This window comes from Pleurodeles waltl, chromosome 1_2 (genome assembly GCF_031143425.1).
Source record: "Pleurodeles waltl isolate 20211129_DDA chromosome 1_2, aPleWal1.hap1.20221129, whole genome shotgun sequence".
NCBI classification, from domain to species: Eukaryota; Metazoa; Chordata; class Amphibia; order Caudata; family Salamandridae; genus Pleurodeles; species Pleurodeles waltl.
This window is the reverse complement of record NC_090437.1, coordinates 265,407,721-265,433,733: the sequence shown is the minus strand read 5'-3', so window position 1 is coordinate 265,433,733 and position 26,013 is coordinate 265,407,721. Positions and strand designations below refer to the sequence as shown.

At 43.4% G+C, this 26,013-nt stretch overlaps 1 protein-coding gene across 2 annotated transcripts in view; it reads right to left on the bottom strand.

Annotated features, from left to right (window-relative positions):
* Positions 1–26,013, bottom strand: part of GRID2 (glutamate ionotropic receptor delta type subunit 2) — a 2,834,743-nt gene that overhangs the window by 146,459 nt on the left and 2,662,271 nt on the right. For both annotated transcript variants that reach the window (XM_069238009.1, XM_069238018.1), the window contains exon 15: positions 9,153–9,393. In XM_069238009.1, coding sequence (XP_069094110.1) covers positions 9,153–9,393 — 241 coding nt within the window. The remainder of the gene's footprint in view (positions 1–9,152; positions 9,394–26,013) is intronic.

Sequence of the window (26,013 nt, the reverse complement as noted above, 5' to 3'; positions counted from 1 at the left end):
CATTTTTGGTGCTAGTGCAGAAAGGTGCCACAACTGCGTCACAAAGTCTGACGCAGTTGTGCTATTGAGAGCCATGGTGCACTGTGTTGCAGATACAGTGCTACCACGTGTTGGGAGGGTGGCGCTGTGCGGCACAAGCAAACTGGTGCATCGTGATCGATGTACCAGTTTGTTGTAAATGAGGCCCAAAGTCTATTATATGTGCAGATTTCTATGCAAATGTTAACCACAAAAAGGCAGAATTTGCAATCTCTGAAAATGAACCCTTTTATGGTTAAAGTGCAGAAGCAGATTGTTGGTTTTATTTATTTTTCCAGTGAAAAATAATTTCCATCCCGTCCTATTGACACCGATAAAATGTTTTTACCATTTTGTTTTTTTTGCTTCCCCAATTTGCACATTCACGGCATCCTTTTTAATGTGGTTAACGTTAGGTGAAAAGTGTAAAAACATAGGGTTGTTTCGTGAATACCTACAAAGTTAGAACTTTGTGGGTATTTCAATATTTTCCCAATGGCCACCATCTTATATCCACCCTGGGAACAACTAGGCTCTCAATCCAAACCAGAAACGCATGTCTCTTGAAAATTCACCATGCAGGTTTTTCACAATAGCAAATTCCATCTGCAGAGGTAAATTTCTGTAGAAAGATTTTCCATTTGCACACGTAGATGTAGCTTTTTCTGCGGGTATGTTGAACTTACATACAAAAAAGGCTATATGATTGGACCCATAGAGATATTAGTAGAAATCGTGGGGGAGATCAGGGAAAATGTATCTACCTGTGGGCATTGGTGGAAATATTATCGGGAGTAGATCTTCCTAAATCTCCAGGGCGGAAACATAAACACTTTCTGGCTGTTTCACGGTAGAAAAATAAACTTTATTCCCACAACAGACCCATTTAAGTTGCTACAGGGTGTAACGAGGTTGTAAAGTCTTTGCACAGTTTACACATGTACAGGAATGATTAAACAATTATTACTGCACCACGGTTTGGACTAAGCAAGAAATACACTGTAAGGTGGACCAATGCAAAGCATTATAATTTGCATTGATTTGTCCTTCAGAACTGGTAAAAAAAAAACGCGTCAGGAGCTTATGCCAATATAGAAAAAACAAAAACACACACAGTCACACAAACGCAGGCACGCAAATTCCATTTGATCCAATCAAAATGACAGGCCATGCACAAAACGTAAGCCAGTCATGCTTGCCTGGGAACCAGTGCTTAATTTGTGCTTGTTGTTTCCGATGCTGAGCACCGGCACTTATTTTTGAGGGCCGGGGCTTATTCTTCTGCCTCAAGCATTTGCTGCGAGCAAAAGACATACATGGGAAAGACCCATGAAGGGAAATACGAAAAAGCGTCACAAAGAGAGAAAGTAGAAAGCTGCAAGAGTGAGCTGAAGGGGCAGGGAGTGGCTTTATATGGATTGAAGAGGCCCGAGATGGATTCAGGATTACGCTGCCTGAGTATTACGTATTCACACATTTAATTGCAGCAGCCACATGTTTGAGGAGGGGTTTGGGCACCTGCACCTTGCTGGGAACTCAAGAGAGGGCGATCTTGTCACAACCAAAATATCTTGAAAACAACTTTTTTGGACGGGTCGGGCGTACTGTACTGCTCAAATAGGCGATTACCTCTTTAATTTTTTTGGGGTGGGTTCTACTGAAATTAATGTTGAAAAAATAAATTAAAAATGCATCTCTGACACCTTGTGGGTCCATTTTGAGGCCATTTTCGGGTGAAATTAACTTCTTGAATGGTTTTTGCTTAATTTTTACTTGGTGGAGACTGATTTGAGCAGAAAATGTCTTCCTGATAATTTGTGCCTTCTTTTTCATGTGCTTGCCTGAAAATTTAACATGAGATACTCGGAGTACATTGTGTATCATATGCATTATTTTGCATCATTTGCATGACAATTATGTGTATTTCAATGCACAAAATACGCCGTGGCGCGGGCCCCATCTTAAGCCACACACACAAATGTGCTGCTTTGACTGTGTGTTAACACAATTTGTATTACTCGCCTTATCTATGTGATTAGGGGCCAGACATACTTAGGTTTGCGTTTGTGATTTCCTAATAGTGAATCTTAGCGATTCACTATTAGGAAACCACAAACTGGGAAGTATAATAGTGTGTTTAACACTGTTTGTGATTCCCAACGGTGTCGCAAATGACCTGCCTCTTCAATACTCATGAGGTAGGTTGCAGTTTGCAACCCCATTGGAAATGGCCACACTCACAGGGATGGTGGCCTGCCAGGGATAGCAGACCACCATGTCTGTGACTACTTTTTAAATAAAGCAGTTTTTTAAATGCAATCCGTTTGCCTTAAAGGAAAACAGGATGCTTTTAAAAAAAAAAAAAAAAATGAAAAGTTTTCTTTTCATTTTTCAGAGTAGGCATTGGTCTGTGAGACCACTACCTGCTCTGAAAAAATATTTTCACTTCCATTCACAAAGGGGTTCCCTTGAGGATCCCTTCCCGTTTGCGAATGGGTTACCAACAACTTGAAGTTGGTGGTAACTGTGATTGTTTTGCAACCACATTCACAGTTGCAAAACAATTTTACATCCTCCTGCGACTCGCTAGGAGGAAGGGACGCCATTGGCACACCCCTTCCTAATAGCGACTCAACAAACCTATGGTGCGAGTCGGTAACAAGTTACCAAATCACACAATAGGTTTAGTACACGGGGAAAAGCCTTTTTCAGGTCTCAAACGGCCTGATGCGCCATTTGTGACCAGGGAAAAGGCTTTCGCACATCTGGCACCAGATTATTCAGTGTCTCCTAAAGAATATATCTTGGAAAGATTACTGGATGTCATTGGGTACCCTAGAAACAAGTTGAATTTTCCCTTCTACAAACCACGGCTGGATAGAATTTGAGTCAAGTTTGTTCAGTGTGGTGAAACAAGACTGCAACTCCCAGAATACACTGGCTTGTAATTTGAAAGTTCACACATGGATTTTAGTGTCCCTGATAAAATGGAACCCTTTGATAATTTTAATTATGACTGCTTAGGTTTTGCTTTGTATTAGCAAGCAGTTCCTGTTTACTCCAACAAATGTCACCCAAACCTATGCTTATATAGCAATGGTGAGTATGATCTAAAAATAAAAAAACTTACCAAACATTAAATAGAACACTCGTCTGTAGAGAGGCAACAAGCAAGAAAGATAAACCAACCCCATGTAAAAATATGCAAGGAAACATGTTTAGATGTTGTACTATCCTGGGTTCAAAGGATGACCCCTCCGTAGCTCTGAAATGTTGGAGAATTTACCGTGTATTACCTTATCACAAACGTGTGCCTTGCAAGCTGGAAAGGTATATTGACTGCACTATGGTTCGTGGATGCGTCATTTTTTCTCATGTGGAATGAATACATTCTCCTACATGTATGACAGGTGTTCTTAATCCGGGCTTCTTCCCCTGGCAAAGGATCATGCATTACTCCTGATCTGACTCAATGACACGATATTTTCATATCTACACCATGTGCTTTGTATGCAGATGTGTTGAGGGTGAGCTGTGAAAAAAATAGAACTGTAAGAGAGTGGTACGGTGGCCTCTCTTCGCTTGTCTTATGTCACAGTTGAATATGAGGAGAACACATACTCTGTGCTGCCTGTGAAAACACGCGTCTCCGTTGAGGATATACAAGGAAGTGCAGATGAATGATGTTCATTTTCAGGTCAGGGTCATGTCACTGATCCTGAGACAACGTTCTATTTCTAGACAGACTAATTATCTGTGGACAGAAAGGAGGTCAATGGTAGAGCAAAGGCCACTATTTTGTGATGATGATTCTAGTAAGCTAATTACTTCCAGAGGGCTTTCATCGTTTCTGAGGTATTTTTAAAAGATATGAAATATGGCAAGATGTTTTTATAACATGCAATTATTCTGATATCTATATGACTCACCCAATCTAAAAATCAATGTGGTGTTAATGCATCAAAAGACCCTACACACTCATTGGCACTCACTTCATCTTTCTCTCTTTTGCACCTTATCCACTTATCCACTCTACTTATAAGACACATATATCCTTCCCTATCACAGATGTTAGTGAAATCAAACTGCCCTGAAATCAGTAATGCCTTTCTGAAGAAATCTAGAATTGCATAAATATCAAGCACACCCATCCTTGACGATTCATTTGTTTCCCTAAAACCCACATAAAACATATCATTTTGTCTTGGCGAATCTTTCACTTGCAAACCTCTACCTTGAATGTAACCCTTTGTGTTGTCAGTGCACCTATGTCTTGCAAAGCCCTGTCTTAAGTATTACCCTTTTTTTTGTCAGTGTACCTGTCACATGCAAAGCTCTCCCATAAATGTATGCCTATCTTGTCAGTGTATGTTTCGTTTGCAAAGCTCTGCATTGAATCTATCCATTTGTCTCATCAGTGTACCTTTCACTTGCAAACCTCTGTCTTGAAGGTATTTTTCTGTATTGTCAGCGTACGCTTCACATGCAAAGCTCAGCCTTGGATGTATACCTTGGTCTTGTCAGTGTACATGTCACTTCCAAAATCCGTTTGCCTTGTCAGTGTGCCTTTCACTTGCAAGGCTCTACAATGAATGTTTAATTTTGTCTTGTCAGTGTTAATTTGACTTGCAAACCTCTGACTTGAATGTGTCCCTTTGTCTTGTCATTGCACCCTTCCCTTGCATTTACACTGTGCAATATTCCTTGGGACCGATAATGAAACAGCAGAAGGACTCAAAAGTCAATAGGCAGTAACAACTATTAATAAATGCGAAGAAAAGTCACTTGGACCTGGACTCTGCATTATTACTACAGGGTCGGCAATGAATACAGTGCAGCATATCCAGAACCTAAAATTGCACACAATTCTAGCCAGAGGAGAAGGGAGAATCTACAAATATTGTCTTGGAACTGCAAACCCTGGGCAATCTTCTGGTCTGTGAGAATGCAGTTGATTCAGAACATTGGTGATCTACAGACCACTGCAATATCATTCTTGCTACATGGTCCACCAAGTCAAGAACTGATAAAGTTGTGGCAGGACATGAGACAGAGCTAGTCAAGAAATGTTCTATAGTCCTTAATTTAAGACAAGAAATGGTTGAGTCTGTTCAATAACCTGTGTGCATGAATCTTGTTTATACTTTTATCCATGCTACAAAGCAGCCTTTGGATCCACTAACAGGAGAAACCTGAGCCTGTTTGATAAACGTCGAAGCTCCCAGAGCACTTTCAAACAGACTTTACGTGGAGTCATCAGTAAAACCCCCGGGAGCCTTAGTGCAACATTTGAAAACATCATGAAGGGGCCACTGCACTGCTGGTAAACCTAAGAACGCTTTGTTATGCATTGGTGATAACACTGCCTTCTCTGGGGTACCACAGAAATCAAATCTGCAAATTTGAAACCCCATGCAAGGGCTTATTGGGTGCTTTCTTGGCACAAACTGGTTGGGCCATAGGTGCTTATAGGGTGATCCCATGCCCACGATCATACCTTCTCCAATTATTTCTTTCAAATGTAAACTCATACCTTGTCTTTGTCTTTTTTTTTGTTTTGGGGGTTGTCACATTCCCTAAGTGTGGTCCACTTGTTTTTTTCTTGTGTTTATGGCTATTAAAAAAGTTTTGAAAACTATACCAAAATCTCATTATTGATTCCCATCAAATGTGAATGATATTTAAATTGGTGATAAATTGTTGATTGGCAGCTCTTGATAAACTTTGTCTCGCCTCAAAGGTCCAACCTCTTGGGCCCAGTGGGTGTGGGAACTTCAGAGATTAAATATTGGAGTTCCCTGTAGGACCCTAGCAAGATACCAATGCCAATGATAGCCAAGTAAAAAGTTTTTTTAACTAAAAGAGCCAGTTGAATTTAGTCAGCATGTCTATATGAAAATCCAACAGCATATAAAAACTGATGTAGTCTTAATAAAAAAAAAAAATAGCTACCATTGTTTTAATCTTTGATGCCCTAATTTCTACAGAACATCAACCAAATGCAATGGTTTCTTCATCTCAATATATTTATCTAGAACTTAGACAATTTCTAGGGGAAGTACACAGAACCATCATAGAGTGCACCATAAGTGGATTGCAAGTTACTAACTGCAATACTTTGTTTGTATGGGCCAGGGCAAACAAATGCAAAAACTATGAGTGATCCAGAAAACAGCTTCTGCACAGCTACCAAATATCACTCCCAGTTCTTTGAAGGATGCATTACTTTCTAGCTAAGATTGTAAGCTACTGCATACTATTCACTCGAAATGCACAAGCCACTTTATGGTTAAACTGCATCTCAGCAACAAGGTAAAAAACAAAGGGAGTAATTACATCCCTGGCGGTCAAAGACCACCAGGGCTGTTATTGCGATTGCACCGCCAACAGGCTGGCGGGGCAATCCAGGGAATTGCAGTCGCACCGCCGGGGCCGGCAGTTTCCTGCCACAATTGCCCCAGTGGTGATAATCCCCCTGCAGCGCTACCCAGGGGATTACGAGTCCCCGACCGCCAGCCTTTTCCTGGCAGTTTGAACCGCCAGGAAAAGGCTGGCGGTACGGGGAGTTGCGGGGCCCCTGACAGTGAAAAGCGCGACGGGTGCAACTGGACCCGTCGCACAGCCGCAACACCACCGGCTCCATTTGAAGCTGGCTCCTGTGTTGCGACCGAGATCCCCGCTGGGCCGGCCCAGCGGGGATCTCATAATGACCGCGGCGGTAGTGCGGCTGCATTGGCTGCCGCCCGGCGGTCAGATCTTGGCGGGCGGCAAGATCATAATGAGGGCCAAAGTCTTTAAACAAGGCACTAAGCTACACTGACAAAACCTGCTGACTCCTTTAACCATCAAGAGGGCATGAACATTAGGGATCTTTTCACGTCATGTCACAAAACTTTGGAATGGCCTGCCAAATAATCACCTGGATCCTTGGGATATGCTAGCATTTATTTGCTTGTTTAAGCCACATTTTCTCTCATCTATGACTATTTAGAAAATACTTTTTGTGTTTCCGCATTAGGGGGCAGAATCTGGATTTGTACTATATCAAATGTTATGATGGGGATGAGCTTAATGATGATGTTGATGATGATGATGATGAAGGATATTTTTGAGGATGATATACTCAAAATGTTATCATTGAGTATGTCTTGAAGATATACTCATGAAGAGAGTAGACAAGCATAAATACTCATATTAATGGGGTAATTTGTGTTGCCATAGCCCTCATGGGACACATTACAGAGATGGTGGTACTTGTGCAGAAGGTGCTTGCAGGGGGAGCATTTGGATCATCCATAATACCTAAATATGTACCCAAATATAAAAAATGTAGAAACTCTTCATTAGATTTGGATTGTGCCCAAGAAAAGTGAGGTAATTCCTCTTCTCCTTGCAGACATTCTTGTTATTGCACAAGTGCATGGCTGATAGAGGAAAGAAATGTGGACCCCAGAGTGGGGACTTTAGTAGGGGGTGAAGATGATTTGCGCTACCTCTACAACCTTAGTTTAGTTCTCCAGTGCCCTCTTTAGGTAATACACAATAGTTCCTATTAATGCTTAGAATATTATTATTTGTAAGGTCTCTTCCTAGGAACCTGTTTATTTTATTCTAAACCCTTTTTTGTGCCTAAGATGTGTTCCAATTTTGAATGACAGATGGCTATTTATTCAAATGCCTTGTGCTCTCCCAACTCATCGTTTTTTGTTATCTTGATAATTGGATTCTCAAACTACCTCTTAAATCCTCAAGCTCAAATTCTTTTTCTGCAACTTCCAGTCTTGACAATTCACTCAAGACAGTTTGTTTTGTTTTTATAACCCTAACTCCTCTTTTTTAGGGGACAGCAGCTGCTTGGCGTCACCCACTATGGACCTCCGGATCTTTAGGCCACTTTCTCTTTTTCTAGTACACCTTCTCTAAAAGAGCTTGTGCACACCTAGTACATAGGCCAATCTTCTTACCTCCTTATTTCCTGCGAGCCCTCCTTTCATCATTGGAGAAATACTGCTATATTTATCAGTCTTTTCAATTAATTTTCACTGCTGCATCATACCCTTCTTTGGGCTTCTGTCCCCACTCAGATCCTATAGTGTGAAGCTATTGTAACAAAATATATTTCATCATCAGTACGATCCTATTCATGTGCTTTCTTTTTGAGGTGTGTTGCTTTGGAAAATTTCATTCATATTTATCAAAGCAGCGAAATCAAACAAAGGCTTTTGAATAGCCTTCATTGAATGCCCCCAACTCTCATCCTCTCATCGTGTTTCTCTCAAACTTTCTCTGTCTTTCACTCTCTATTTCCTTCTTGCACTCACTTCCTCACTCACACACCAATACCTTTTTCCTAATAGAAAATGTGTAATGGATTGTAAGTGAAAATGTCCAAAGTTAAGTTGTGCGTTTTGGAAACTGCACAAAGAAAGTGGAATTTCTACAATTGTCATGGAAACACCCAAATGAATGTATGTTTCACACAATGTCTACTTTTGCACCTATGTTATATGTGGGTAGAAGTGTAAGTATAGGGGTTCTCATCTCATAATCCTAGTGGATCATAGAGCAAAGAATACATACCATAAACATCACTGCCAGTGTTGCCTTAATGTTTTAAATGTGAAGAGCTTAGCTTATTGCTCGATGGGATGTAGAAATAAGATTGGGTGTAGGCCCCAACATAGAAGAGAGAAATATAAACCCGCACAAATATTGACTTCAAAATGTCAACTCCCACTACATTGCCAAAGTAGGGCTATATGGTAAAGTACTGTTCTCCCTCCACATTTACTTGCCTTGACACTATAGTTCAAGGTATACTGTGGAGCTGATAATAAAAATGTAATATTGTGACTCTCACCCAAAAGACCAGCAGCTGTATAACACAAACTGCTTGGGTGGTGCTACCTGTTTTTCAGAGCTAGTTAGCACCATATTATATTTCAGAAAATGTACGAGCATTGATGTTTGCTACTGGATGACTGTCTTCACCACCAAAAAAAGTAATGAATGAAAATTAAATTGTATATGCTTACAATACGTAACAGGGTGCTAATAGCATTACACTGGAAATTCATGTAAAGCAGGAAAACCATGTCAAAGAATTTTAGAAATGTTCTGAAAAAAATATTTACCTCTTTTGAAGGCACTCTAGATCCTTTCCTTTTGCTCCACCATGTCTCAACCATTGCTATAAAACAGGATAGGACAATGCCAGCAGCCAAAATGCAGAAGACTCCTGCAAAACTCTTTATGTCCAGGGCACTGCCTTTTTGCTTAGTTTCTACTGAGGAGTAAAGGTCACAGTTGCCATTTCTTGGCCACCATTTATGCTTCAAAACATCCATGTCTCCACTTTGTTGAAGTTCGAGAATTCTGTGGGGAGAGAGGGCAAGATGTGTTATTGGCAAAAGTGACCTATCAGACATGAAAGTTAACAATTGTGAACATTATTAAAAGGTCACATTTGGGGAGTACATCTGCATTGTGTGATTGTTTGTGACAAAAGCAAAGCATGCATAGAGGATGAATATATAACATGCTTTACAAGTGAGCACCAGTAAAAATATCTGTCTGGAATACTTAAACATATGCTTCACTTCTGGCAAAGGAGCACCACATGCTAACATTTTGGATGCCTATGTACTAAGAAGCGTATTTGTACCACACCACTGCATGTTGTGTTATAAGCTATATTTTCCTATCTTATTTTATCTTTTGTAAAGCACAAGCTCATCCTGTAGAGTCTCTTAGTGATAATGAAACGAAAAATGTTTTTTCTCAAATAGAAGGGAAGCAAATTATAAGAATTATAAAAAGTCAATTCTAACCCCATCTAAAATTTGTGATCTCTGTGCAAACACAATTGCAATTATAAGTGGGGTGGGGTTTATCACTCCCTGTAATTACAAAGTGTGAGCAAGTTCACACTTTTGAATGATTTCTGCAGGTTAAACCTGTCACACTTTAATAGGTAAAAGAACAACCAGAACTATTATTATTATTAGTAGTAGTATTATTAGATGTTAAATTTCAGCATGTCAAACCCACCAGAATTTCATAATGGAAAAAGGCCCAGGATTTTCCTAGACTTCTCATGTGCAAAAGATGGCAGTGAGGTTGTTTGCCTAGATGGTGGAAGTATTGTTGCTAACATTCCTGAAGCTAGAGACAGGAGACCTAGACATTGGATGGGGAAAGAGGAGGAATTATTAGGCACAAAAATCAACATGCTATTCTCAAAATGTTTGGAATATACAGTAATTGTCTTATCTGATAAATTCAAAACACCTCAGTGTCAGATTTTATTAGGTGTGATAATTATTGTATCGGGCAGAGGCCACTCATAATTACGTCCTTAGACTCCATGTTTGTCTTCTTTTAAAGCACGGAATCCATGAAGAAGTATGAAATTGGTGGTCCTAGGAGTAACTAGGCTGGCCAACTGGCTAAAATAATTCTTAAATATGTAGGGCAAGAGTGAAGATTTCCAAGGAACCCCACATTCCATAAAAAGGCTTTAGTTACTCTTGGCGGACAGGTAGCGTGGAAAGGCTCAAACAAACTGAAAATGGAGCCTCCCAAGTCAGTCGTGTTAAGGCTGCCAACCAGAAGTTCCTGATCAATAGTGTTGAATATTACTAACAGGTTTTAAAGGATCAGAGTATTGACATAGTTGTTATCAACATCATGCAAAGGTTGCAGATAATTAAAACTAGGATAGCTTTAACAGAACCTCAAGTCCCTATCGCGAAGGAGATGGGTACCTCTCTGCACTTGTAATAAAGCAGCAAGTGAGAATGCTGATCAATCACAGTGCACTGAGTGTAAATATCCAGGTGCAGTTTTACCATTATTTCATGCAACCCACTGCAGCATGGGAACTTGCTGCGCAGCAATGCATGAAAGGGGGAAAGTAAAAAAACTCCATATTTACAAAGGTGTCTCCTTGCGGTGGTGAATTCTTTGCTGCCTAGCACCAATGTAGGCACCCTTGCAGTATAGTGCAGAGGTGTTGGCATAATGGGCAAGATTGTTTTGTACAGGGAAGCAGGCAATCCTTAGAGACATATTCATATTCCTAAATGTGCTGCATAATGCAGCACACATGGAAAGAGGAATTAAGAAATAAAGATATTCATCCTTGTTATGCCTCTGTTGGGTATGTGCATCCTTTTGACACAAACCCAGGCTTACAAGTCTTTGAAAATCTAGGTTTGCATCAAAATACATGACTTGATGCCTGGGAACTCCCATGCTGCACCCTTGTAATGCCCACCCAATGCAATGAAATGTGCTGTGTTACGTTACTTTGGATTTACTAAACCATGCAAAGCCAGTAAATCATAGTTACTGACTTGCGCTGACTTATGAGGACTTGCGTCACACCAGGACAGTCAACCAAAGTGTCCCTGCAAAACTACAATCATGATCTACAGAAGGATGTTGTTCTGGGCTGTTATGCAGTGAGTGTTGGATCATTCCTATGCATCCAGTTACAGCAAAATGATTTTCAGAGCTCCATACGAAAGGATGTTGTGCTGCCTGGACATTCCCTTGTCCACAGAACAAAACACTTCTTTAGGGCATATATATCAATCTCTCCTGAGACCAAGCGGATTGTCAGGCTTGCATGCATCTCATTGCATAAGTCGAGCTTGGAGCAAATCACCAAAGCTGCTTCTTTACCTCAGAATAAATATGAAATTTGTCGTAATTTCCTCATAGTCACAAATCTGTTTTCATCAAACTACTATCTGAGTGGAGAAAGAATGGGCCTAATGTAATGCTAACATGGTGGCCCCACTTAGTAAAAAAAAATCTCTTGAACTATACTACACTGAATAGCCCCAACAACATGAAAACAAACCTATTTGTAGTAATAGTAGTAGTAATCATTATCGTGGGATAATAATAAAACATGTTAATTATGTTAATGCAAAATGTAACTACAGTGAATGTAAAATCAACTAAAATACATTGAAAACTTGTTTCAGCTCAGCGTGTTTCCTTATCTGTTCATTATTTTAATACAATTTAGAGAAAAATATATTCATAAAGTTTACAAAACCAATCAATAAACAACCATCATTACTATTGAAACACATTCAAATGTGTGTTTCGAAGACCGGAGACCAAGTCCGTGCATTATGGAAATACAACTTTTTGGGCCAAAGCCTACCAAACAGCACAGCTGCCTGGTTTGCTAAAGACATCTTGGGGACATTCAGAAAGCTGTGATATAGGAATGCATTCTGCTTGTTCCTTACCATTGGCTTTGTGGTTTATATTTCAAATTTTCTGACTTTCTATTAGCTGGATCTATTTGCTTTAAGCTTTCCAGCTTGAGGTTGCCCCTCCCCTTGTATTATTCCATGAACTTGCTTTCCCCACCTCCCCCCTCCAAGATCCCTGGCAATAGTCACTTTCTGTAAACAGGCCCTCAAATCTTGTTCTGGTCACTTTTGCTGTATATTCAAAGACAGAGTTCAAATGTCAAGTTCTCTCTTCCAGGGAGCTTGGTCTTTATTTTCTTTTTTATGACTTCAAAGCGAGAGACTTTATGTGGCAATCTTGCTGAGTACTAATGTAGGAGGAGAGCGTGTAGGATTTTCATCCACTAAGGTGACACTTTAGTTCTTTTCTATATATTTTCGTGTTTGATGGATTTCACTCTTGTTAAACAATCCAAAATGAAATCTAAGAAATTATATTTTGATTTCCCAAAAAGAAGCCAGTGATAGGTATCCATTGATGTTGTTGCTATCACGCTTTACTAAAGCAAATTTATCATTTTTCATTAGAATCCTTTTAAATTTAAAACAATAATGTTATAGGGGTTTTCCCTTATGGGTTGCATGTTTAGCTGATGTAATAAAGATTGTTTTGCCTCATGCAATGGTATTATTTTATTTAATGAATGGGAGTCCAATTACTATCTTAATATGTCCATGAAAGACTCTTCTAGTGTGTGTTGTAACTTGAACCAAAATTGAAGAATAGAAGCTTTCTGTATAAGCAATTGTTCTTGCAGATGGAATTCTAAGCACACCTGTTATTCTGTGGCCGAGCTGAGAGAAAAATGGAACAATTATGTAATTGCATTCGAAATTATTCAACCAGGCACCACATATTTGGTGATATGCTTAATAGGGTTGCCAAAACCCAACCTTGTTCTAAACCCTTGTCAACAGGTATGTTGCCAGATAATGATAGCTCTCTCATGTGATGACCTTTCTCTAAGTATTTGTGTTCTGTGGCATAATGGCTTTAAGAAGAGCTGCAGGTATACCCAGGTTTTAAAGTTCTCCCATTGGCAGCATCTATCTATACTGGCAAAAGTCTTCTTAATTCAATAAAACAGACACATTCTTCTTTGTGCTGGATTTATACAGAAGCAGAGATACAGAACGTTGTCTATCGTGCTGCTATTAGCTCAAAACCTGACTGAAATCAGTGGCTATTTTTTTTCTTATTCAGCCCAATCATTCAACTCCTCCATCAGTAACATGATCTGAAATTTGAATCAACATCCACTAGCACTACCAGTGTGTAATTTTTAGACTTTGACTTCAATCCACGCTTATAAATTAGATACAGTAGAAACCCTCTACGTGAAACAGATATCACTTGATATCACTTGATTTATACAGCAGTCTACAAAGACAGTATCCAATGCAATCGCCCAGTAATCCAGGTCAAATTTAAATATTGGGGTTGGAATAAAATTTCAGCCTCGAGCACAGCCTTTCTTGCTGAATGTAATTATCTTTAGTCATTTCCCGGAACTAACTTTTCTAGATGGTTTATAAATCTTACATAGCTCATTATTGGTGAGATTCTTTATTTAATACAGTAATTTGGGGCCAGATGTACCAAGTTTTTTTTGGTCACAAACGACCCAGCCGGCCATTTTCAACCAGAAAAATGCTTTTTGCCATGTACCAAAGGTGACATGGTACTCAGTAACTTAACCCCTTCGCTGCCAGGCCTTTTCCCCCTCCTGTGCCGAGCCTTTTTTTGGCTATTTGGAGCAGTTCGCGCTTAGGCCCTCCTAACTTTTTGTTCACATAAGCTACCCATGCCAAATTTGCGTCCTTTTTTTCCAACATCCTAGGGATTCTAGAGGTACCCAGACTTTGTGGGTTCCCCAGAAGGAGGCCAAGAAATTAGCCAAAAAACAGTGAAAATTTCGCTTTTTTTAAAAAAATTGGAAAAATGGGCTGCAGAAGAAGGCTTGTGTTTTTTTCCCTGAAAAGGGCATCAACAAAGGGTTTGCGGTGATACAATCACCAGCTTCCCAGCTTTCAGGAACAGGCAGACTTGAATCAGAAAACCCAATTTTTCAACACAATTTTGGCATTTTACTGGGACATACCCCATTTTTACAATTTTTGGTGCTTTCAGCCTCCTTCCAGTCAGTGACAGAAATGGGCATGAAACCAACGCTGGATCCCAGAAACCACAACACTTCTGAAAAGTAGACAAAATTCTGAATTCAGCAAGGGGTAATTTGTGTAGATCCTACAAGGGTTTCCTACAGAAAATAACAACTGAAAAAGAAAAATATTGAAATTGAGGTGAAAAAAACATAAATTTTTCTCTAAGTTTTACTCTGTAACTTTTTCCTGCAATGTCAGATTTTCGAAAGCAATATACCGTTACGTCTGCTGGACTCTTCTGGTTGCGGGGATATATAGGACTTGTAGGTTCCTCAAGAACTCTAGGTACCCAGAGCCAATAAATGACCTGCACCCTGCAGTGGGTTTTCATTCTATGCCGGGTATACAGCAATTCATTTGCTGAAATATAAAGAGTAAAAAATAGCTATCAAGAAAACCTTTGTATTTCCAAAATGGGCACAAGATAAGGTGTTGAGAAGCAGTGGTTATTTGCACATCTCTGAAATCCGGGGTGCCCATACTAGCATGTGAATTACAGGGCATTTCTCAAATAGACGTCTTTTTTACACACTGTCTTACATTTGGAAGGGAAAAATGTAGAGAAAGACAAGGGGCAATAACACTTGTTTTGCGATTCTATGTTCCCCCAAGTCTCCCGATAAAAATGATACCTCACTTGTGTGGGTAGGCCTAGCGCCCGCGACAGGATATGCCCCAAAACACAACGTGGACACATCACAGAAAACAGACCTGTTTTTAGCAAAGTGCCTACCTGTAGATTTTGGCCTCTAGCTCAGCCGCCACCTAGGGAAACCTACCAAACCTGTGCATTTCTGAAAACTAGAGACCTAGGGGAATCCAAGATGGGGTGACTTGTGTGGCTGGGACCAGGTTCTGTTACCCAGAATCCTTTGCAAACCTCAAAATTTGGCTAAAAAAACACATGTTCCTCACATTTCTGTGGCAGAAAGTTCTGGAATCTAAGAGGAGCCACAAATTTCCTTCCACCCAGCGTTCCCCCACGTCTCCCGATAAAAATGATACCTCACTTGTGTGGGTTGGCCTAGCGCCCGCGACAGGAAACACCCCAAAGCGCAACGTGGACACAGCCAAATTTTTTATGGAAAACAGAGGTGTTTTTTGCAAAGTGCCTACCTGTAGATTTTGGCCTGTAGCTCAGCCGCCACCTAGGGAAACCTACCAAACCTGTGCATTTCTGAAAACTAAAGACCTAGGGGAATCCAAGATGGGGTGACTTGTGTGGCTCGGACCAGGTTCTGTTACCCAGAATCCTTCGCAAACCTCAAAATTTGGCTAAAAAAACACATGTTCCTCACATTTCTGTGGCAGAAAGTTCTAGAATATGAGAGGAGCCACAAATTTCCTTCCACCCAGCGTTCCCCCACGTCTCCCGATAAAAATGATACCTCACTTGTGTGGGTAGGCCTAGCGCCCGCGACAGGAAACGCCCCAAAGAGCAACGTGGACACAGCCAAATCTTTGAAGGAAAACAGAGGTGTTTTTTGCAAAGTGCCTACCTGTAAATTTTGGCCTGTAGCTCAGCCGCCACCTAGGGAAACCTACCAAACCTGTGCATTTCTGAAAACTAGAGACCTAGGGGAATCCAAGATGGGGTGACTTGTGTGGCTCGGACCAGGTTCTGTTACCCAGAATCCTTCGCAAACCTCAAAATTTGGCTAAAAAAACACATGTTCCTCACATTTCTGTGGCAGAAAGTTCTGGAATCTGAGAGGAGCCACAAATTTCCTTCCACCCAGCGTTCCCCCACGTCTCCCGATAAAAATGATACCTCACTTGTGTGGGTAGGCCTAGCGCCCGCGACAGGAAACGCCCCAAAGCGCAACGTGGACACAGCCAAATTTTTGAAGGAAAACAGAGGTGTTTTTTGCAAAGTGCCTACCTGTAGATTTTGGCCTGTAGCTCAGCCGCCACCTAGGGAAACCTACCAAACCTGTGCATTTCTGAAAACTAGAGACCTAGGGGAATCCAAGATGGGGTGACTTGTGTGGCTGGGACCAGGTTCTGTTACCCAGAATCCTTTGCAAACCTCAAAATTTGGCAAAAAAAAAACATGTTCCTCACATTTCTGTGGCAGAAAGTTCTGGAATCTGAGAGGAGCCACAAATTTCCTTCCACCCAGCGTTCCCCAACATCTCCCGATAAAAATGATACCTCACTTGTGTGGGTAGGCCTAGCGCCCGCAACAGGAAACGCCCCAAAGCGCAACGTGGACACAGCCAAATTTTTGAAGGAAAATAGAGGTGTTTTTTGCAAAGTGCCTACCTGTAGATTTTGGCCTGTAGCTCAGCCGCCACCTAGGGAAACCTACCAAACCTGTGCATTTCTGAAAACTAGAGACCTAGGGGAATCCAAGATGGGGTGACTTGTGTGGCTGGGACCAGGTTCTGTTACCCAGAATCCTTTGCAAACCTCAAAATTTGGCTAAAAAAACACATGTTCCTCACATTTCTGTGGCAGAAAGTTCTGGAATCTGAGAGGAGCCACAAATTTCCTTCCACCCAGCGTTCCCCCACGTCTCCCGATAAAAATGATACCTCACTTGTGTGGGTAGGCCTAGCGCCCGCAACAGGAAACGCCCCAAAGCGCAACGTGGACACATCACAGAAAACAGACCTGTTTTTAGCAAAGTGCCTACCTGTAGATTTTGGCCTGTAGCTCAGCCGCCACCTAGGGAAACCTACCAAACCTGTGCATTTCTGAAAACTAGAGACCTAGGGGAATCCAAGATGGGGTGACTTGTGTGGCTCGGACCAGGTTCTGTTACCCAGAATCCTTCGCAAACCTCACAATTTGGCTAAAAAAACACATGTTCCTCACATTTCTGTGGCAGAAAGTTCTAGAATCTGAGAGGAGCCACAAATTTCCTTCCACCCAGCGTTCCCCCACGTCTCCCGATAAAAATGATACCTCACTTGTGTGGGTAGGCCTAGCGCTCGCGACAGGAAATGGCCCAAAACACAATGTGGACACATCACATTTTTTCATAGAAAACAGTGCCTATCTGTGGATTTTGGCCTCTAGCTCAGCCGGCACCTGGGGAAACCTAGCAAACCAGCGCATTTTTGAAAACTAGAGACCTAGGAGAATCCAAGATGGGGTGATTTGCGGGGCTCTGACCAGGTTCTGTTACCCAGAATCTGTTGCAAACATCAAAATTTGGCCAAAAAACACTTTTTCCTCTCATTTCGGTGACAGAAAGTTCTGGAATCTGAAAGGAGCCACAAATTTCCTTCCACCCTGCGTTCCCCTAAGTCTCTCCATAAAAATGATACCTCACTTGTGTGGGTAGGCCTAGCGCCCGCAACAGGAAACGCCCCAAAGCGCAACGTGGACACATCACAGAAAACAGACCTGTTTTTAGCAAAGTGCCTACCTGTAGATTTTGGCCTGTAGCTCAGCCGCCAGCTAGGGAAACCTACCAAATCTGTGCATTTCTGAAAACTAGAGACCTAGGGGAATCCAAGATGGGGTGACTTGTGTGGCTGGGACCAGGTTCTGTTACCCAGAATCCTTTGCAAACCTCAAAATTTGGCTAAAAAAACACATGTTCCTCACATTTCTGTGGCAGAAAGTTCTGGAATATGAGAGGAGCCACAAATTTCCTTCCACCCAGCGTTCCCCCACGTCTCCCGATAAAAATGATACCTCACTTGTGTGGGTAGGCCTAGCGCCCGCGACAGGAAACGCCCCAAAGCGCAACGTGGACACATCACAGAAAACAGACCTGTTTTTAGCAAAGTGCCTACCTGTAGATTTTGGCCTGTAGCTCAGCCGCCACCTAGGGAAGCCTACCAAACCTGTGCATTTCTGAAAACTAGAGACCTAGGGGAATCCAAGATGGGGTGACTTGTGTGGCTGGGTCCAGGTTCTGTTACCCAGAATCCTTTGCAAACCTCAAAATTTGGCAAAAGAAACACATGTTCCTCTCATTTCTGTGGCAGAAAGTTCTGGAACCTGAGAGGAGCCACAAATTTCCTTCCACCCAGCGTTCCCCCACGTCTCCTGATAAAAATGATACCTCACTTGTGTGGGTAGGCCTAGCGCCCGCAACAGGAAACGCCCCAAAGCGCAACGTGGACACATCACAGAAAACAGACCTGTTTTTAGCAAAGTGCCTACCTGAAGATTTTGGCCTGTAGCTCAGCCGCCACCTAGGGAAACCTACCAAACCTGTGCATTTCTGAAAACTAGAGACCTAGGGGAATCCAAGATGGGGTGACTTGTGTGGCTGGGACCAGGTTCTGTTACCCAGAATCCTTTGCAAACCTCAAAATTTGGCAAAAAAAAAACATGTTCCTCATATTTCTGTGGCAGAAAGTTCTGGAATCTGAGAGGAGCCACAAATTTCCTTCCACCCAGCGTTCCCCCACATCTCCCGATAAAAATGATACCTCACTTGTGTGGGTAGGCCTAGCGCCCGCAACAGGAAACGCCCCAAAGCGCAACGTGGACACAGCCAAATTTTTGAAGGAAAATAGAGGTGTTTTTTGCAAAGTGCCTACCTGTAGATTTTGGCCTGTAGCTCAGCCGCCACCTAGGGAAACCTACCAAACCTGAGCATTTCTGAAAACTAGAGACCTAGGGGAATCCAAGATGGGGTGACTTGTGTGGCTGGGACCAGGTTCTGTTACCCAGAATCCTTTGCAAACCTCAAAATTTGGCTAAAAAAACACATGTTCCTCACATTTCTGTGGCAGAAAGTTCTGGAATCTGAGAGGAGCCACAAATTTCCTTCCACCCAGCGTTCCCCCACGTCTCCCGATAAAAATGATACCTCACTTGTGTGGGTAGGCCTAGCGCCCGCAACAGGAAACACCCCAAAGCGCAACGTGGACACATCACAGAAAACAGACCTGTTTTTAGCAAAGTGCCTACCTGTAGATTTTGGCCTGTAGCTCAGCCGCCACCTAGGGAAACCTACCAAACCTGTGCATTTCTGAAAACTAGAGACCTAGGGGAATCCAAGATGGGGTGACTTGTGTGGCTCGGACCAGGTTCTGTTACCCAGAATCCTTCGCAAACCTCACAATTTGGCTAAAAAAACACATGTTCCTCACATTTCTGTGGCAGAAAGTTCTAGAATCTGAGAGGAGCCACAAATTTCCTTCCACCCAGCGTTCCCCCACGTCTCCCGATAAAAATGATACCTCACTTGTGTGGGTAGGCCTAGCGCTCGCGACAGGAAATGGCCCAAAACACAATGTGGACACATCACATTTTTTCATAGAAAACAGTGCCTATCTGTGGATTTTGGCCTCTAGCTCAGCCGGCACCTGGGGAAACCTAGCAAACCAGCGCATTTTTGAAAACTAGAGACCTAGGAGAATCCAAGATGGGGTGATTTGCGGGGCTCTGACCAGGTTCTGTTACCCAGAATCTGTTGCAAACATCAAAATTTGGCCAAAAAACACTTTTTCCTCTCATTTCGGTGACAGAAAGTTCTGGAATCTGAAAGGAGCCACAAATTTCCTTCCACCCAGCGTTCCCCTAAGTCTCTCCATAAAAATGATACCTCACTTGTGTGGGTAGGCCTAGCGCCCGCGACAGGAAACGCCCCAAAGAGCAACGTGGACACAGCCAAATTTTTGAAGGAAAACAGAGGTGTTTTTTGCAAAGTGCCTACCTGTAAATTTTGGCCTGTAGCTCAGCCGCCACCTAGGGAAACCTACCAAACCTGTGCATTTCTGAAAACTAGAGACCTAGGGGAATCCAAGATGGGGTGACTTGTGTGGCTCGGACCAGGTTCTGTTACCCAGAATCCTTCGCAAACCTCAAAATTTGGCTAAAAAAACACATGTTCCTCACATTTCTGTGGCAGAAAGTTCTGGAATCTGAGAGGAGCCACAAATTTCCTTCCACCCAGCGTTCCCCCACGTCTCCCGATAAAAATGATACCTCACTTGTGTGGGTAGGCCTAGCGCCCGCGACAGGAAACGCCCCAAAGCGCAACGTGGACACAGCCAAATTTTTGAAGGAAAACAGAGGTGTTTTTTGCAAAGTGCCTACCTGTAGATTTTGGCCTGTAGCTCAGCCGCCACCTAGGGAAACCTACCAAACCTGTGCATTTCTGAAAACTAGAGACCTAGGGGAATCCAAGATGGGGTGACTTGTGTGGCTGGGACCAGGTTCTGTTACCCAGAATCCTTTGCAAACCTCAAAATTTGGCAAAAAAAAAACATGTTCCTCACATTTCTGTGGCAGAAAGTTCTGGAATCTGAGAGGAGCCACAAATTTCCTTCCACCCAGCGTTCCCCCACATCTCCCGATAAAAATGATACCTCACTTGTGTGGGTAGGCCTAGCGCCCGCAACAGGAAACGCCCCAAAGCGCAACGTGGACACAGCCAAATTTTTGAAGGAAAATAGAGGTGTTTTTTGCAAAGTGCCTACCTGTAGATTTTGGCCTGTAGCTCAGCCGCCACCTAGGGAAACCTACCAAACCTGTGCATTTCTGAAAACTAGAGACCTAGGGGAATCCAAGATGGGGTGACTTGTGTGGCTGGGACCAGGTTCTGTTACCCAGAATCCTTTGCAAACCTCAAAATTTGGCTAAAAAAACACATGTTCCTCACATTTCTGTGGCAGAAAGTTCTGGAATCTGAGAGGAGCCACAAATTTCCTTCCACCCAGCGTTCCCCCACGTCTCCCGATAAAAATGATACCTCACTTGTGTGGGTAGGCCTAGCGCCCGCAACAGGAAACGCCCCAAAGCGCAACGTGGACACATCACAGAAAACAGACCTGTTTTTAGCAAAGTGCCTACCTGTAGATTTTGGCCTGTAGCTCAGCCGCCACCTAGGGAAACCTACCAAACCTGTGCATTTCTGAAAACTAGAGACCTAGGGGAATCCAAGATGGGGTGACTTGTGTGGCTCGGACCAGGTTCTGTTACCCAGAATCCTTCGCAATCCTCACAATTTGGCTAAAAAAACACATGTTCCTCACATTTCTGTGGCAGAAAGTTCTAGAATCTGAGAGGAGCCACAAATTTCCTTCCACCCAGCGTTCCCCCACGTCTCCCGATAAAAATGATACCTCACTTGTGTGGGTAGGCCTAGCGCTCGCGACAGGAAATGGCCCAAAACACAATGTGGACACATCACATTTTTTCATAGAAAACAGTGCCTATCTGTGGATTTTGGCCTCTAGCTCAGCCGGCACCTGGGGAAACCTAGCAAACCAGCGCATTTTTGAAAACTAAAGACCTAGGAGAATCCAAGATGGGGTGATTTGCGGGGCTCTGACCAGGTTCTGTTACCCAGAATCTCTTGCAAACATCAAAATTTGGCCAAAAAACACTTTTTCCTCTCATTTCGGTGACAGAAAGTTCTGGAATCTGAAAGGAGCCACAAATTTCCTTCCACCCAGCGTTCCCCTAAGTCTCTCCATAAAAATGATACCTCACTTGTGTGGGTAGGCCTAGCGCCCGCAACAGGAAACGCCCCAAAGCGCAACGTGGACACATCACAGAAAACAGACCTGTTTTTAGCAAAGTGCCTACCTGTAGATTTTGGCCTGTAGCTCAGCCGCCAGCTAGGGAAACCTACCAAATCTGTGCATTTCTGAAAACTAGAGACCTAGGGGAATCCAAGATGGGGTGACTTGTGTGGCTGGGACCAGGTTCTGTTACCCAGAATCCTTTGCAAACCTCAAAATTTGGCTAAAAAAACACATGTTCCTCACATTTCTGTGGCAGAAACTTCTAGAATCTGAGAGGAAAGACAAATTTTCTTCCACCCAGCGTTCCCCCACGTCTCCCGATAAAAATGATACCTCACTTGTGTGGGTAGGCCTAGCGCCCGCGACAGGAAACGCCCCAAAGCGCAACGTGGACACATCACAGAAAACAGACCTGTTTTTAGCAAAGTGCCTACCTGTAGATTTTGGCCTGTAGCTCAGCCGCCACCTAGGGAAGCCTACCAAACCTGTGCATTTCTGAAAACTAGAGACCTAGGGGAATCCAAGATGGGGTGACTTGTGTGGCTGGGTCCAGGTTCTGTTACCCAGAATCCTTTGCAAACCTCAAAATTTGGCAAAAGAAACACATGTTCCTCTCATTTCTGTGGCAGAAAGTTCTGGAACCTGAGAGGAGCCACAAATTTCCTTCCACCCAGCGTTCCCCCACGTCTCCTGATAAAAATGATACCTCACTTGTGTGGGTAGGCCTAGCGCCCGCAACAGGAAACGCCCCAAAGCGCAACGTGGACACATCACAGAAAACAGACCTGTTTTTAGCAAAGTGCCTACCTGTAGATTTTGGCCTGTAGCTCAGCCGCCACCTAGGGAAACCTACCAAACCTGTGCATTTCTGAAAACTAGAGACCTAGGGGAATCCAAGATGGGGTGACTTGTGTGGCTGGGACCAGGTTCTGTTACCCAGAATCCTTTGCAAACCTCAAAATTTGGCAAAAAAAAAACATGTTCCTCACATTTCTGTGGCAGAAAGTTCTGGAATCTGAGAGGAGCCACAAATTTCCTTCCACCCAGCGTTCCCCCACATCTCCCGATAAAAATGATACCTCACTTGTGTGGGTAGGCCTAGCGCCCGCAACAGGAAACGCCCCAAAGCGCAACGTGGACACAGCCAAGTTTTTGAAGGAAAATAGAGGTGTTTTTTGCAAAGTGCCTACCTGTAGATTTTGGCCTGTAGCTCAGCCGCCACCTAGGGAAACCTACCAAACCTGTGCATTTCTGAAAACTAGAGACCTAGGGGAATCCAAGATGGGGTGACTTGTGTGGCTGGGACCAGGTTCTGTTACCCAGAATCCTTTGCAAACCTCAAAATTTGGCTAAAAAAACACATGTTCCTCACATTTCTGTGGCAGAAAGTTCTGGAATCTGAGAGGAGCCACAAATTTCCTTCCACCCAGCGTTCCCCCACGTCTCCCGATAAAAATGATACCTCACTTGTGTGGGTAGGCCTAGCGCCCGCAACAGGAAACACCCCAAAGCGCAACGTGGACACATCACAGAAAACAGACCTGTTTTTAGCAAAGTGCCTACCTGTAGATTTTGGCCTGTAGCTCAGCCGCCACCTAGGGAAACCTACCAAACCTGTGCATTTCTGAAAACTAGAGACCTAGGGGAATCCAAGATGGGGTGACTTGTGTGGCTCGGACCAGGTTCTGTTACCCAGAATCCTTCGCAAACCTCACAATTTGGCTAAAAAAACACATGTTCCTCACATTTCTGTGGCAGAAAGTTCTAGAATCTGATAGGAGCCACAAATTTCCTTCCACCCAGCGTTCCCCCACGTCTCCCGATAAAAATTATACCTCACTTGTGTGGGTAGGCCTAGCACTCGCGACAGGAAATGGCCCAAAACACAATGTGGACACATCACATTTTTTCATAGAAAACAGTGCCTATCTGTGGATTTTGGCCTCTAGCTCAGCCGGCACCTGGGGAAACCTAGCAAACCATCGCATTTTTGAAAACTAGAGACCTAGGAGAATCCAAGATGGGGTGATTTGCGGGGCTCTGACCAGGTTCTGTTACCCAGAATCTTTTGCAAACCTCAAAATTTGGCCAAAAAACACTTTTTCCTCTCATTTCGGTGACAGAAAGTTCTGGAATCTGAAAGGAGCCACAAATTTCCTTCCACCCAGCGTTCCCCTAAGTCTCTCCATAAAAATGATACCTCACTTGTGTGGGTAGGCCTAGCGCCCGCAACAGGAAACGCCCCAAAGCGCAACGTGGACACATCACAGAAAACAGACCTGTTTTTAGCAAAGTGCCTACCTGTAGATTTTGGCCTGTAGCTCAGCCGCCAGCTAGGGAAACCTACCAAATCTGTGCATTTCTGAAAACTAGAGACCTAGGGGAATCCAAGATGGGGTGACTTGTGTGGCTGGGACCAGGTTCTGTTACCCAGAATCCTTTGCAAACCTCAAAATTTGGCTAAAAAAACACATGTTCCTCACATTTCTGTGTCAGAAAGTTCTAGAATCTGAGAGGAGCCACAGATTTTCTTCCACCCAGCGTTCCCCCACGTCTCCCGATAAAAATGATACCTCACTTGTGTGGGTAGGCCTAGCGCCCGCGACAGGAAACGCCCCAAAGCGCAACGTGGACACATCACAGAAAACAGACCTGTTTTTAGCAAAGTGCCTACCTGTAGATTTTGGCCTGTAGCTCAGCCGCCACCTAGGGAAGCCTACCAAACCTGTGCATTTCTGAAAACTAGAGACCTAGGGGAATCCAAGATGGGGTGACTTGTGTGGCTGGGTCCAGGTTCTGTTACCCAGAATCCTTTGCAAACCTCAAAATTTGGCTAAAGAAACACATGTTCCTCTCATTTCTGTGGCAGAAAGTTCTGGAACCTGAGAGGAGCCACAAATTTCCTTCCACCAAGCGTTCCCCCACGTCTCCCGATAAAAATGATACCTCACTTGTGTGGGTAGGCCTAGCGCCCGCAACAGGAAACGCCCCAAAGCGCAACGTGGACACATCACAGAAAACAGACCTGTTTTTAGCAAAGTGCCTACCTGTAGATTTTGCCTGTAGCTCAGCCGCCACCTAGGGAAACCTACCAAACCTGTGCATTTCTGAAAACTAGAGACCTAGGGGAATCCAAGATGGGGTGACTTGTGTGGCTCGGACCAGGTTCTGTTACCCAGAATCCTTCGCAAACCTCAAAATTTGGCTAAAAAAACACATGTTCCTCACATTTCTGTGGCAGAAAGTTCTGGAATCTGAGAGGAGCCACAAATTTCCTTCCACCCAGCGTTCCCCCACGTCTCCCGATAAAAATGATACCTCACTTGTGTGGGAAGGCCTAGCGCCCGCGACAGGAAACGCCCCAAAGCGCAACGTGGACACAGCCAAATTTTTGAAGGAAAACAGAGGTGTTTTTTGCAAAGTGCCTACCTGTAGATTTTGGCCTGTAGCTCAGCCGCCACCTAGGGAAACCTACCAAACCTGTGCATTTCTGAAAACTAGAGACCTAGGGGAATCCAAGATGGGGTGACTTGTGTGGCTGGGACCAGGTTCGGTTACCCAGAATCCTTTGCAAACCTCAAAATTTGGCAAAAAAAACACATGTTCCTCACATTTCTGTGGCAGAAAGTTCTGGAATCTGAGAGGAGCCACAAATTTCCTTCCACCCAGCGTTCCCCCACATCTCCCGATAAAAATGATACCTCACTTGTGTGGGTAGGCCTAGCGCCCGCAACAGGAAACGCCCAAAGCGCAACGTGGACACAGCCACATTTTTGAAGGAAAATAGAGGTGTTTTTTGAAAGTGCCTACCTGTAGATTTTGGTCTGTAGCTCAGCCGCCACCTAGGGAAACCTACCAAACCTGTGCATTTCTGAAAACTAGAGACCTAGGGGAATCCAAGATGGGGTGACTTGTGTGGCTGGGACCAGGTTCTGTTACCCAGAATCCTTTGCAAACCTCAAAATTTGGCTAAAAAAACACATGTTCCTCACATTTCTGTGGCAGAAAGTTCTGGAATCTGAGAGGAGCCACAAATTTCCTTCCACCCAGCGTTCCCCCACGTCTCCCGATAAAAATGATACCTCACTTGTGTGGGTAGACCTGGCGCCCGC